Genomic DNA, 14,240 nt, shown 5'->3' on the forward strand with positions numbered 1-14,240 from the left:
ACATATATATATATATATATATATATATATATATATATATATATATATAGCTTTTTTTATATGTCCGTATGAAGCAAGATTTTTTTACTTTGTTGTTGCAAGTAGACATGTACCGGACATTTCAGGGGCCAATTCTAGCGGAAGATAGACAAGTCAAGTCAGATTAGAGGCCATACTATGAAATCCAGATGCATTTTAGAACTTGTTGTCCTCAAACACAGGCTGAATGGGTCCTATGAAGCTCTCTCTGGCGGGGCCACCACAGAGGGTTTTGAAGACTTCACCGGAGGTCTTGCCGAGTGGTACGATCTGAAAAAAGCTCCGAATGACCTATACAAGATCATACAGAAGGCTCTGAAGACAGGTTCTCTCCTGGGCTGCTCTATAGATGTAAGTGAGGTTCTTCAAACCACTACTAAAAAACGCTAACAAAAGCTCTAATGATGAATTTCTATTTGCTGCTTTTGTGCTGTTAAATATACTATTGAAAGCGTTTTGTTATATCTGTATAATAAGTGGAAAAATACGTTCTAATAATTCTAAAAAGATGATATCTCACCATACTGACTGTTACATTGTTCCCAGCTCGATCTGTGGACTACAGAGGAGAGTGTTTGTAGTCCAGTCCTGGGGTGACTAAGATGTACCTCCATAGATACAGTACAGTGAGCGTTGTCACCCTAGGACAAGAAGGATGTTATTATCAGAATCACCAGTTGAAAGGGAACAAAAGCTTGAAAAAAGTAATGCAGCAATCTCATCTAAAAGGCGGCAAACTATGGTTACATTTTTGCTCTCTGGTTTAAAAAGAGGATTTTCAATTCAGCCAGTTAAATAACTTCTGATGGCTGTTGTCACTGGAGTTGAAAGTGATGCCAAATCCAAATTTTGAGTTATTAGCAGAACAGGAATAGAGGATAATTTTCCAATAAGGACACTTGTTGGGTTACAACTACAGAGAAAGACAATTGCTTTTTGTGTGGAAGCAGTGGTCCCTCTACAGAAGTCCAACGCACCCCCCACTTATTCATAGGTAGATTTCTCCATTCAAGTGAAGCCCTATTTGTACACACTCTGCAGGCTATTGGTGTGTTGTGAGAGTGTTATCACATACCTGGAGAAGACTGGAAAGAAATGCTCGCAACGATAAAAGAAGAAAAGAATTAGCGCAGGGCAGGCATGACTAGGCCCAGAGTGGACTAGGCCCAGAGGCCCAGAGAAGGAAGACGTGTAAGGGGTTAATGATAGTATTAGGGTTGGTAAAGGATAGCTGGGGGATCTGGTTGGTAGAGGAGAGTGTAGGTGGGGTCTTCTGCACTTTAGGGTGGGGTGTCCTGGGGAGGGGCGTCAGTTGGGAGCTGGACGTGGGAGAAAGAGCTTCCCTCCCGCCCTCCCTGTTTGGTGAGTGTTGTGTTCCTCCTGGGGGGGGGTTATTTCAGTTCCTGGGCGGTGGTTGGTCTTTGGAGGCGGTTCTTATCTTGGAGGTACAAAATGGTGTGGGACCCATCGTTGGTATGGTGTGCCCGGGAACATTCCAGTTAACCAAGGTTTAACTGGAAGGTGGTGGTGCTGCACTGCGGACGGTATGGTTGTCTCCGAGCTGGTTGGTTGTGGCTGGAGGCCTAGTGGAATATGGTTGTCCGCAGGTGCATTTCAGATCGTTTTGGGGGTGCCTTCAAAGACCAACGACAACTCTTTATGTTTTCTGTTATAAGGAATGGTGTTGGCCATTTTACTCCAAAATTGGTGTTGTGTTTTCTGTAAGTATAGTAAGTAAAGGGGATTGGTATGGAAGGGTAGTGGTGGTGTAGTGGGGTCTGGATGAACCTATCTCGGGTGCACTAGTCATGTTAAGGAGCATCCTCTTTCACCTCCTGCCCAACACTCCCGAAGGTGGAGACAGAGAGTGTAAGGGCAAGAAGTGGCACGAGTGCCGGAGTAGCTGGCAGGTGAGGTCCCCTCTGTAAGTGGGAGGTGGTAGTCGCAGTCCTCGGAACAGGATGCAGGAGCAGCTTGGCACCAGAGCAGAAGATCAAAGGAGGACCAGGAGACAGGCAGTGGTCAGCAACAACGGGCAGAGAGGGACCAAATCGTCAGGAAGAACAGGTCCAGGAGGCAGGCCAAGGTCAGTAACAGCCAGGCAAAGCTACAAAATCAGCAGGCAAAGACAAGTACAGTAAACAGGCCGGGGTCAGAGTAATCAAGTGAATAGAGTTGTCCAAGGGCAAGCCAGGTCATACACAGATAAGCAGGTACAACAAATCAGGTCTCAGGAACATGGGAACAAGCTGAAGACCATTCAGCAAATTCTCATAGTGACAAACCAGTTTAAATAGGCCACTGGACACCAAATGTACATGCTAATTGGTATGAGCATGTGCACTTGTATGCACGCTTGTGCACAAACATGAGCATGGCGAACAGGAACAGTATGTTTAACATGACTTCTTTGCTCAGAAATATGAGCATGTGTGCATCAGAATAGGTCTGCACTGGTTTTCTGGTACTGGGAATCTGGTTTACAGTAATTATATCTAATGAGAATGGTCTCTTGCGCTGGTTGCTGCTGTCCTGATGGTCCTCTGCCCCCCTAAACCCTCCCCAGCGGTATTACAAGCTATTGCACCTATCAGAGGCATTTGTCAAGAGTGTGACTATGCCTACACTTTCCTCCCCCTCCTCTATTCATAGAAGCTGTACTATAACTTTCATCAGTGAAAAGCACTTTAGGAATCTAAGAATGGAGGAAGGACCGATGAATGAAAGGTCTGTTTCATTGATGGAAGCTATAGAATAGCTTCTATGAATAAAGGAGGGGGGGGCGGAAAGGGTGGGCATAGTTGGCAGTAAGCGATTATGACAGGCTCACCTTAAGCCCACAGCACCAGGAGATTACCGCTGTGGGGTTATGGTGGGGGGTTCAGAGGATGGAAGACCTCCACAAAGAGACCACTGCTTCCACAGAACAAGGGTCCTTCTCTACAGCTCGCTGGCCTTTCAACACGACTGTAAGACATTTCTCTTTTTTTTTTTCAATGCACCTGGAATGTATTTAGCTGATTGAAACCAAAAGTTCAGTTGGGCTTTAGGATTTTTCTGCACTCAGTCCTCGAATAAAAGAAATTGACTTTTTGTTTGAGTTTAGCAAAAAAGAAATCTTTATTAGTTTTTCTTTGCAACTTCAAAAGATGAAAGCAACTATGTTGAGTGTAGGTTCCATGACCCTACATAGGGAGATATAAAAAGTAAAGAGCAAACATTCTTATTGTTCTTTTCTTTGTTTAATATTCCATGAGAGCTTTGTCTCTGTGCAGCCATGTGGAAGAACCTTTGTTACCTTTTCTTTCACAGATCACAAGTGCCGCTGAAACCGAGGCGATCACCTTTCAGAAACTGGTGAAGGGTCATGCCTACTCCGTCACTGCCGCAGAAGAGGTGGGTACTATCAGAGAAATATGTAAAGCCCCTTTTATCAAAGGGTTCAAAATCTTTTGGTCTTATGGATTGATGTGCCTGTGAGAATTATCTGTATCATCCTTTGTTCCTGTAACTCTCATGTACTGGAAACAAGGGGATGAACAAGGGAGCAAACAGGTAGATGAGGCTCCCTCACTGCCATTTCAAAGCATCCAGTCAAAATTTCAAGTGGAAGTTGGAAACCTGTTGACCACTATCAGGCAATACAAACATTTTATATGATTTGAAATCTAGAGTTTTTACAATATTTTCTTTTCCAGGGCATTTCCAGAAATGGCATATAAAGACCCAAAATGACAAAACATTTCACCAATGTAGTTAATATGCTATAAAAATTTGTCTTTTTTTAATAAATATTTAAATTCCCCATTCCTTCCCTGCCTGGTCTGTTGACTAGTGTCTATGCCCAAGGCTCTTGGGAGAATAATGTCTGCTGGACGTTTGTTGGGTAGGTGCAGTGTGGTGTGGCTGGCACAAAGCACACAGAGTCCCGATTTGAATAGTAGTTCAACAGTACAAGCAGGCCCGGCAGGGAGGCTTACCTAACCAGGATCACGTACAACAGTGCAGTGTAGAGACAACAGTGTGTAGACTCAGAGTTGCAGACAATGTCTGCCAGGAGTGTGGCCTGACCAGTCCAGCCCAAAGGGGAAGTTTCCTGAGGTGGTAGACGTAGACCCTGCTCTCTCTCTACTCCACTGGAACTTTTCCCTAGTACTGTTCCTGACAAATCGGGAATCTGTCCCTACACTATATACTCGCATAAAGCATGCCAAAACCTGGGGTCAGTATTAAACAGACATAAATAGACGCTGCCTGACCCAAGGAGGCTGCCAGAATCACATGGGACAAGAGTGTCCAATTGGATCACTGTCCCTGCTAACCGAGGAAGTCATAGAGAAACTCAGTTTCCCTCCTCTTCCGCTCCCCTCTGTCCAGCGCCACTTTTAGTGGAGAATACAGATTGCATCTGCCTACACATTGGTCAATGGAGGTGCCAGATTTGGGATATTATAGAAGGTGATATTTCTCGTCTTTATAAAACATTTATGTCAATTGAAGAGTGTGTTAGTTTGGGCTTTTATTATTAACACTGATTCAGGTTAGCTTTTACATAACATTCTTCCTTGGTTTAGGGTAGCCATAACTGGACCAATAATTACAAGCAATGTTCCAGGTTTAAGCATCACTTGAACACTATAGTATTTGCTTCCCCCCTAAGGGAGTATACTAGCCCCAGCAACTTGCTTCAAGTCAGGCAAATACACCCCTCTGCCCATTATTCTCTTGGAGATACCCACCTTTCCGTAGGTAGGCTTCTTGCTTTATGAGTTTTTTAAGCCCTTTCAATTTAACAGGTGGATTACAGAGGACGTATGGAAAAACTCATCAGAATCCGCAATCCATGGGGAGAAGTGGAGTGGACGGGTGCTTGGAGTGACAAGTGAGCAGAAACATATGGACACTATTACTAAAGTGGGCCATTGCTAAGAGAATAACAGAGGCCACCTTAACCTAATGCACATTGAAGATACAGCACCTGACTTTACATCTAAATAATGTCACCAACCTATACCTTCTCTGCACTCATCCATATCCATTGAGCCCTGCAGACAGAAATATGCAGTACTTTTGAGTATGGGGGACATATGACGTTATCTCTTTCAAAGAGCGCTTGGTGCCTAAGCAGCCAGTCAGTGCTATCACATGCTGTCACGTGTTATCATGGATACAGTCTTATTAACCTTTACTATGATCCATTGCTAAGGGAAACATGGGTTTTATAGTTTGATGTAGTTTTCAAGTACACCTGTCACATAAATTAAAACTCAAGCCTAACCCTCAACACATGCTAGGCATGCACTTCACCAATCCTCACTGCATTCTCTGACAATACCATTAATTACTAAGTATCATTGCTAATTTCTATCTCTAAAGTACGGTACATCCTTTCCCACCATTTAAAGATAATGGAGCCTAATGGTTGCATGATCAGACGTTGAGCAGTGCGTTATGGGGAAGCAGGGGGCAAGGACCATGCTTTACGATACTTGGAAGTGGTAGGATTTTGATAGAGTGGTTGTGGGCAGAGAAACATTACAGGTACATTTAGCCTGGTCATGTATAGACAGAGAATAAAATGTCTACCCACCATAGCAGCATTGTTTGTTCAACATACCTGAAGCATACAGGGTACCCATGGTTCGTGGCCCCATTCTTGCCTGAACAACAAATTGGGATGTTAGGGGGTGGGAGCAGGGGTGGACTGACAACTCATGGGGCCCCCGGGCAATAGTGGATCACAGGACCCCTGTGTCCTTGCCCAAACTCAAAAAAGGCTATGAAAAAGGTACCAGGGGCATCTCATGGGGCCCCCTACTGACCTCGGGCCCTCGGGCAGTGCCCGTGTTTCCAAATGGTCAGTCCGCCCCTGGGTGGGAGCCATTTATGGCCATCATAGCTCTGATTCTTTGAAGGTCAGAAGCTATCTCTGCTCGGGTGACCAAGGTCTTGCGCTCAGTTGAATACTTTAATCCTATTAAAGTGACTATTACTAAATGCTGATTTTGCTTCCTTTCCTCCAGCTCCAGTGAATGGAATTCTGTGGATCCTAGTAAGAAGGACAGGCTGATTAAGCGATGTGATGATGGAGAATTCTGGTAAGTGAATGCAACTTCATCTAAAGCCCCGATCTACATTACATATGGTTAGTGTGCATGTGAGAATATATAGTATATGATTAGTGTATCTCCTTAAAGCTTAAAAAAGAATTATGGGGTTAATAAAGAAACAAACATAGATACTCACCTCCATGCTGCAGCATCTGTATGACACTGGAAGCTGTTGCACGGCAGCAAGATGACGAAAAGCTGACAGTTCACATGAGGATCAGTCCAGTCATTGAAATGCATGGTGTTCACACGATCTGCTGCAGGTGTCAATGTTAAAATAATGACACCCTGAAACAGCTTGCAAAATGTAGTGCGATTGCCAGAATTGGATCGCATGGGTGTTCACACCGATTCAGTTGTAGCAAAAAAGGGTCTTGCACCATTCTGGTGCGGATGCAGTGCAATGTGAGCCATACAAAATGAATGTCTCAAGTCACACTGTACAGACATTGCGTTTGATTTGCGGTACGATTCCTGTGCGAATCACATGCGGCGTCCCGCACCACACAAGTGTGAACCCAGGCTTAATGTTTTTGAAATGATTACATATTTGCATGCACACAGCTGCCACTACCACACACACAGTCAGCTCAGAGAAACAGAGCCTTAGGGTCGGTTCACACTATAGAAACACAGTGCAGATGCGTTCCAGGTGCATTTTTGCATGCGCAATTTTGACGCATTCCGGTGCGGTTTTGATGGGTTTTTGATGTGTTCCAGAGCGTTTTTAATGCATTCCAGTTCTTTTTTTACCCTTTCTTTTTCTTCAATTTAAATAGGGACATGTGCATTCCAGTGTGGTTTTTATGCGTTTTACCACATTCCAGTACAATTCTGTGCAGCCTGTTCTACTTTTTTTCTGCAACTGGAACGCACTGGAACTGCAAGCACTGATGTGAACTATGACATAGACAACAATATAACCTATTTTCTGTGCATTTTGGATGCAGAAAAAAGCAACTGAAGCGCATGTAGTGTGAACTGGGCCTTAGGGTCACTGAGCAGTTTCTTGGGGACCTACTGAGTCTGTTGGCAGGAGCAGTGGTTGGCAATGCTGTGCTCAGTGACACTGAACCTTGACTTTTAAAGGTTCCATGCCCCTGTGTGAAAGTTGCAGTGGCCCGGTACGGAGCACAGTAATGCCAAGTTGTGGTTTTACCAAGCCCAGTGTTACTGAGTTGCACCGCAAGTGTTAAATGCTTGAATTGTCTAAGCTGCTATACTTACCTTATTCCTCACTCCCATGGCAGCCATTATTATTATACAGGATTTATATAGTGCCAACAGTTTGCTCAGCGCTTTACAATATAACGGGAGACAATACAGCAACAATACAGTTCAATACAAGAGGGATAGGAGGGCCCTGATCCTTGGAGCTTACAATCTAGGAGATCCGTCATGTTATATATCTCTGACATATACCGAGGTGCTGTACAGAGATCACTGAGCCAGTCACGTCTGTACCAGAGGAGCTTACGCCATCACTCTCCTCCACTGTGGACAGGTCCTCAATGTCATCATGTACCATGCAGGTACCACTGCTGCTCCTGCATTGTCTGTGATTGACATCAGAATGCCTACAGGAGTGAGGAATAAGGAAAGCATATTTCACTACCCCTAGACAGAACAAGCTCTGCACCCTTGTGATGTGGAGGGGGGCCCACTGCAAGGGTCATTTTGCACTTAACAGCTTTAAGGTTCTAGGTCAGCAGCCTTCCAGACTTAATTTTTTGTTTGTTATTGGTTATCTGTGCCCCTATTGTGCCCTGGCCATATTGAGGGATTCCATTTACACCATTGCACATGTTCCCTTTGCATTAACTTATAAATCAGGCCGTCTGATGTTTTGTGCCTCTTTCTTATTTAAGTAGAAGTAAAATGATGAAATTAAAGGTTCTATTTATGATGCTAGTAATCTGGACTTGTTTGACACTGCAGTTTACCAGGTCCCAGGTGTGTAGATCAGGTTCTTGTGTACACTGTCCTGTGTGATCTGCTGATTAGTCATGAGCAGGGGTGTATTTACCACAAGGCAAACAAGGCATTTGCCTAGGGCAGCATTTTTCAGGGGGGGCAGCACTGCCCCTTGGAAGAAGGGACACACGCGGCATGGGGACCTGGTGGGTTCTGAGACACAGGGGCATCCCTAGGGTTGGTATCACCCAGTGCAGTAACACTTGGTGACACCTCCTCCGACGATCCCCGCAGGATGGATCGGATCTGCGGATTGAGCATAATGGATCGGAGTCCGATCCATTATCCTCCCCAATCCGCAGATCTGATCCATCTGACTGTGGCTGAGGCTATCTGTGATTGTTTGTACAGCCAGCGAATGAATACCTGCAGTTGGGGACAGATGATTGTGACTGGATGCAGATAGATGGTCTCCAGCCACGATTATCTGTCTGTAACTGCAGGTAATTGCTGTCTGTGCGCACAGCCTCTCGTTGCATTGTATAGGCTGAGCCCACACTTGTCATTCCAGCTGCTGGAATCTGCAGATTTCTTGCTGCTGGAATTTGCATTGTGTGCTAATCACCCGTGTGAATGCACCCTTATTCTTTATTTTCAGGTACTGTAAACCTGAAAGATGAATTTTGATTGATTAACAAGGATAGAGGAGAGTTTATTGTTAGGAATTTTTATACAATACAAAGAACTTATTTGTTATAGATAAATACAGTAAGCCCTTGCAGTCAGTATAAACATGTAGCTTGTGTACATGGGTATTTTTCCCCTTAAAAGTCAATGGCAATACAAGAACAGCTTAAGGAGGACAGAAAAAACTATGGAGCATCCAAAATGCAAGATGGATGCATCTGAGAGCATTCACTCTAAAGTAAAATCTGATTGCCATGTATTTTGTGCTTGCTATTCTATACTGAGTAAGCCTTGAGCCTTCTTTTCCATGAATATAACAGAAGAGACATCCATGAGTCACTCCACTTCCCAGGGACAGGAGGAAATAGATCCCCTATTATTTCTGGCAGGATAGTGGGTGGAAAACTGCGCTCTCTGCTGGTCAATATTGGTAACTACTTTCCAATTTTTCCAAGAAAGCCAAAAATACAACAAAAAACCACCAACTGATTACAGGGTATATGAGGCAGGGACAGATTTCAGACTCTGCACAATACTCTTATATACTTCTACAGGACAACAGAAAAATGTAACATTGCCCTCTGTTTCCTCTTGTACCAAATTTTATTGTAACTGTAATGTCTACCTTCATTTTGTAAAGAGCTGCGCAAACTGTTGACGCTATATAAATCCTGTATAATAGTAATAATAATATTGAGGATACTTTAACCCAGACATATATATATATATATATAGTGTATATACTGTAGGTATGTATATATATATATGTGTGTATGTGTGTATATATATATATATAGTTTTTTTTATACATTTCCTACGGCTTGCCATTTTTTGCTATATATCTATGGTTTTTTTGTACGTTTCCTATGGTTTGGCATTTTTTTGCTGGGATGATGACCACTTGCAGGATTAATTCCCAATAAAGTGTCTATAGCAACAGTTCAGAATTTAGAGTTTACATGTTTGTGTTGGTAGGATGTGGGGTGTTGCCCATGGTCAATCATTATAGCAGTGGAGAGTCTGGTTGCTATAGGCAACATGGGCCATTGTTTGCCCTCACTTTGATAAGTGACAGTTGTCACCTTGATGTCTTGAGTTGATTGCTAAAGAATATCACAAATGGCCTTTCCATCTGATACTTTGATACCTGGTGCTTAGTTGGACGTCCCTTGAGGGTTAGGAACTGATGTGAATGTACAATATATATGTAAAGTGCTGCGTAAATTGACGGCACTACATAAGTACCTGAAATAAATAAATAAATAGTGGGATTTGTGGAATAGTACAGGAAGGTATTGCCTGTGTAAAAAAAACAAATATGACTGTTCTTCAGGAGCTCAGGAAGGAAACTATGTCTGCATTACTCATATGACCTGATCTAATGCAGCGTCCTCTTCTAGAAAGTAGCACAGATGAGTCAGCTGGAATGTGAAGAATTCATAGAATCATTCAATATACAGTTGGGTGTAGCAGTCTCTCCATCTGAGGTCCTGCATTCATTTCTCACCGGGACTTTTTGTGCATGGAGTCTCTCCTTTAGTGTGGGTTTCCTCCTGCCATTACACTCTCAACCCAAGTGTATGTATTTTTTTTATCTGATGAGAGCTCAGTTTTAAAGGACAACTTGTTTTTAAAGGCTATATATTAAAACGTTCACTGTGCAGATAAGTCAATCAATTGCACAGACTCCATGAATCTTCACTGTAATTTTCCTAATAGGCCTATTTCCTAGGAATGTCATTGCCATCTACAGGCAATAATGTGGTATTTTCCAGATTGATGTATTTCAGGAAACAATACTTCTTAATTGCCACCAGATTGCACTGACAATTCTAGCAAATAAACCTATTAGGAAAATGACAGTGAAGATTCATGGAACCCATGCAAATGATTGACATATTGGTACAGCAAAGTGTTTTATACATAGACCCCATAATGACGTTGTCCTTTCAATAGTGCAGCCATGGCATACAACCTTTAAATAAAAAAACACCCCAGTTGGGTCCACAGCCCCATTCATTCCTGAGGATGGTCTGTACTCTGCTGGGTGGCTGGAGGTTGCCATGGATACAGACCATTTATACACCTTCACCTAAAGAATATGTCAGGGAAAAATAATAAAAAAAAAAAACATTCAGTACATCTCTGTATTACATTTCCCCATGTTTATTCCTTTAAAAACCCTGAAAGTACAGAAAAATACCTGTTGATCTGCCAGAAATCCAGTGGGTTTCTAGCACTGAGCACACAACACAATGTCTCTGCTGCAATGAAATCCCAACAGTTGTCAGTCCTGCCAGCTGGACTACAACACCCAACTTTTCCCCCTTTTCCCTTTCCAACTTTATACATTCATACATTGGTTTATTTTCCAGCATAACGTGGCTACCTTGGTTCCCAATAGTCTGCCAACATGCTGTTTGCAGGAGAAGGGCTCTTGGGGGGATGTAGTTCTGGGGACATTCCTACATCAATAGGAACTGGCCTTTCAGAAACTGCCCTTGGAAGACTTTTACACACCTGATGATGATGTCACAGGGAGTAATAAATGCTCTTTCAACCTATAGGAACTAATTAAGCAAAATAAATAATTCTGGATCATGCTCTGATAGGGGAAAGTAGAGAGATGGGAGTAAATCTGAACAATGCCTGGGCTGACTCTTAAACAAACTGACCTTAATATATAAAATATCTGGTATAATTATGACAGGAAGTTAGATTGTAAGCTCCTCTGGGGCAGGGATAATAGAATGTATCTACAGTATGTTCTCTGTAAAGATTTCTGAATATGTCAGTGCATATGATATATTTTCTGCCCTCCCCCTAGGATGTCATACAATGATTTCCTGAGACACTACTCCAGGCTGGAGATCTGTAACCTCACCCCTGACACCCTGAGCTCAGACAAATACAAGAAGTGGAGTCTGGTGAAGATGGATGGGACGTGGAGGCGAGGATCCACTGCTGGGGGGTGCCGGAATTACCCAGGTGGGTCACAGGGAGAAAAGAAGTCATAGCTTCTTCAATACTCTGGCTGCCGATTAGTGAATGTTACAGTTGCAATATTTCCTCCACACATATGAGTTGTTGGGCAGGGATTGTGCGCTCACGTATTGTACCAATTCCATATCCAGCTCTGCCAGTGCTCACTATATTCTCTTTAGTATTTACAAAGATCCAATACATCCATGAAGCAATGCCACTTTAATTAAAATGAAGCAGCTGAGTCACTGTTGGGAGGGGGAACTGACCTGCTCAGTTATTACTGTGAGCAGAATTACTGAGAGAATAACTTGCAACAGCTTCAGTGTTTCTGATGTGAACATTGATAATGAACTGTCCCACAGTGCCTGCAGCTACAGAGGTTAGTGAGGGCTGGCTTAAAGCTCATTTACTACTTGTTATGCATATATAAATATTTAATTGTTGATGGCCCGATCACAGACTCAATTTAAATATACTCTGTAGCATTATCGCAGTAGCACAGTACATAGCAAAGTGATGTTCCTTTCTACAGACACTTTCTGGATGAACCCGCAGTATTTGCTAAAGCTGAATGAGGAGGATGATGATCCAGGTGATGGAGAAGAAGGCTGCACGTTTATTGTGGGTCTGATACAGAAGAACCGCAGGAAAGCTCGGAAGATAGGGGAGGACATGCACACTATTGGCTTCGCCATCTATGAGGTGGGATGCTCTTATTTATTTTTACACCAGTACCTCTTAAAGGACAAGTTCACCTTTATACAAAAACGGCCATGGCAATTTGACGGCTAGAGAGTGGGGAGGAGATCCCCCGATTGCTGTCACAGCACGGAGCGGGGAGGAACGGTGGCCGGTCTGATCATAACATGTTACACCCTGAATATGGGTGTAACATGTTATGAAAGGTGAACTTATCCTTTAAAGGGTCAGTACATCAAAGATATTCACTTTTATTTAGACACTGGTGGGTTCAGCCAATATATGTCCAGGATTACCTTTAGAAAATGTATCCTTGTCACTTTATGTAGTTTAACTCACGAGTGAGCCTGACAAAGTGAAGGGTCAGGAAAAAAGTTCTGCAAACCTTTGAACATATCAAAATACAAAATGTTATGGAATGGGACTTTTGAGGCACAACATTGTACATTAACACACATTTTTTTAATTATAATAAATTCTATTTAAAATATTACAAAGAGCATCACCATTGCATATAAAATTTTACAACACCCAAATACAGATCTGTAGTGTATTTGATTGTTGTAATATTTTATATGTAATGGCCATGCTCTTTGTAATATTTTAAATAGAATTTAATATAATTAAAAAAATGTGTGTTAATGTAAAATGCTGTGCCTCACAAGTCCCATTCTGTAATATTTTTGTATATTAAAGTGATAGGTGATAGGTCAGCTAAGAGCTGAACGTATGTGAATTGCTCAACTGCATGACCTCATGCTGATAACTTGTGCTTTCTTGCCTTGGCTTGTTGTCTCCCAGCCCCTGAATGTTCATATCAGCGTCAAATGGCAGAAAATTGTTGTTGAAAAATGTATGCGTCCGTTGTGCTTGGTTATTTATTGTTATGCACTCTTAGGAACATTGAGGCAGCGTGTTCTAAAAGCATAAGGTCACGCATGTTCTGGAGTTGGGAGATTGCAAGTGCTACTAGCATCCCTGCTTCACATTTTACCTGTTGAGCAGTTTAATACATAAATCCTACAGCCAGATCCACGTTTGTTTTAGGCTGACACAACATTGCAGTCTGGATAAGTGAAAATAGGACAGAATCTGAAGGAACATACTAGTCTTATGGTTAACTCAGAATTCCATGCAGATTTTAAAGACACTAATTAATGCAGCCCTGTATTCATTAATATATACATACGCATAAAGAGCATGATAGTTGTACTGCAGTGCTCATGTGCTAATAAGGAGCATGCTGTTAGAAGGAGAGAGCAGAGCGACAGAGAGATGGGCTCATGAGTGTCCTGCTTCTCCTTTCACTGCCTAGTCACAGACAAGACCTGTATGGCACAGCTGTGCAAAGCTCTGGACTGGATGGACAGAAATGGCAATTTCAGTAGCTCACTCCTTTGTAATTAATTTGGCCATACACTATACAATTTTCTTACAGATTTCTGCCCAGTTTCCTTTAGATTTACCTTTCACTGTGTAGTGCAAGGGCCTGCCTAATTAGATACAATTGAAAGTGTTATTTAGGTTTGACCTCATATTATATGGTTTTTGGTAAATCCAAAGCAAAAATCTCAGGAAAATTGTATAGTGTATGGCCAACCTTAGTTGTTTGAGTTCAGCTTTTAAGTGATGTAAGATTACTCTGCCATACATTATTATATAGATTTTGTGTTTATACATTGTTCCTGAAATATATTAATTCCCACTTTATCATTTCTGATTTCAGGTCCCACCCCAGGTATGCTGATATTTTATCATTTTCTGCCTAGATCAATGTCACATTTATTATTTTAGAAGGTGAGTGTA

The 14,240-nt window shown here is 42.4% G+C and overlaps 1 protein-coding gene across 1 annotated transcript in view; it reads left to right on the forward strand.

The window, feature by feature from the left end:
* LOC149456388 (calpain-2 catalytic subunit-like) overlaps positions 1-14,240 on the forward strand; it is a 105,016-nt gene that overhangs the window by 52,107 nt on the left and 38,669 nt on the right. Inside the window, exons 5-11 of the mRNA XM_089685062.1 lie at positions 222-390; positions 3,352-3,435; positions 4,836-4,921; positions 6,063-6,137; positions 11,578-11,738; positions 12,268-12,437; positions 14,161-14,172. Of these exons, the coding sequence (XP_089541188.1) occupies positions 222-390; positions 3,352-3,435; positions 4,836-4,921; positions 6,063-6,137; positions 11,578-11,738; positions 12,268-12,437; positions 14,161-14,172 (757 nt within the window). The remainder of the gene's footprint in view (positions 1-221; positions 391-3,351; positions 3,436-4,835; positions 4,922-6,062; positions 6,138-11,577; positions 11,739-12,267; positions 12,438-14,160; positions 14,173-14,240) is intronic.

The sequence above is a fragment of the Staurois parvus genome, unplaced genomic scaffold (genome assembly GCF_062004578.1).
Source record: "Staurois parvus isolate SC_StPar_1 unplaced genomic scaffold, SC_StPar_1.0 ptg000362l, whole genome shotgun sequence".
Taxonomy (NCBI): Eukaryota; Metazoa; Chordata; class Amphibia; order Anura; family Ranidae; genus Staurois; species Staurois parvus.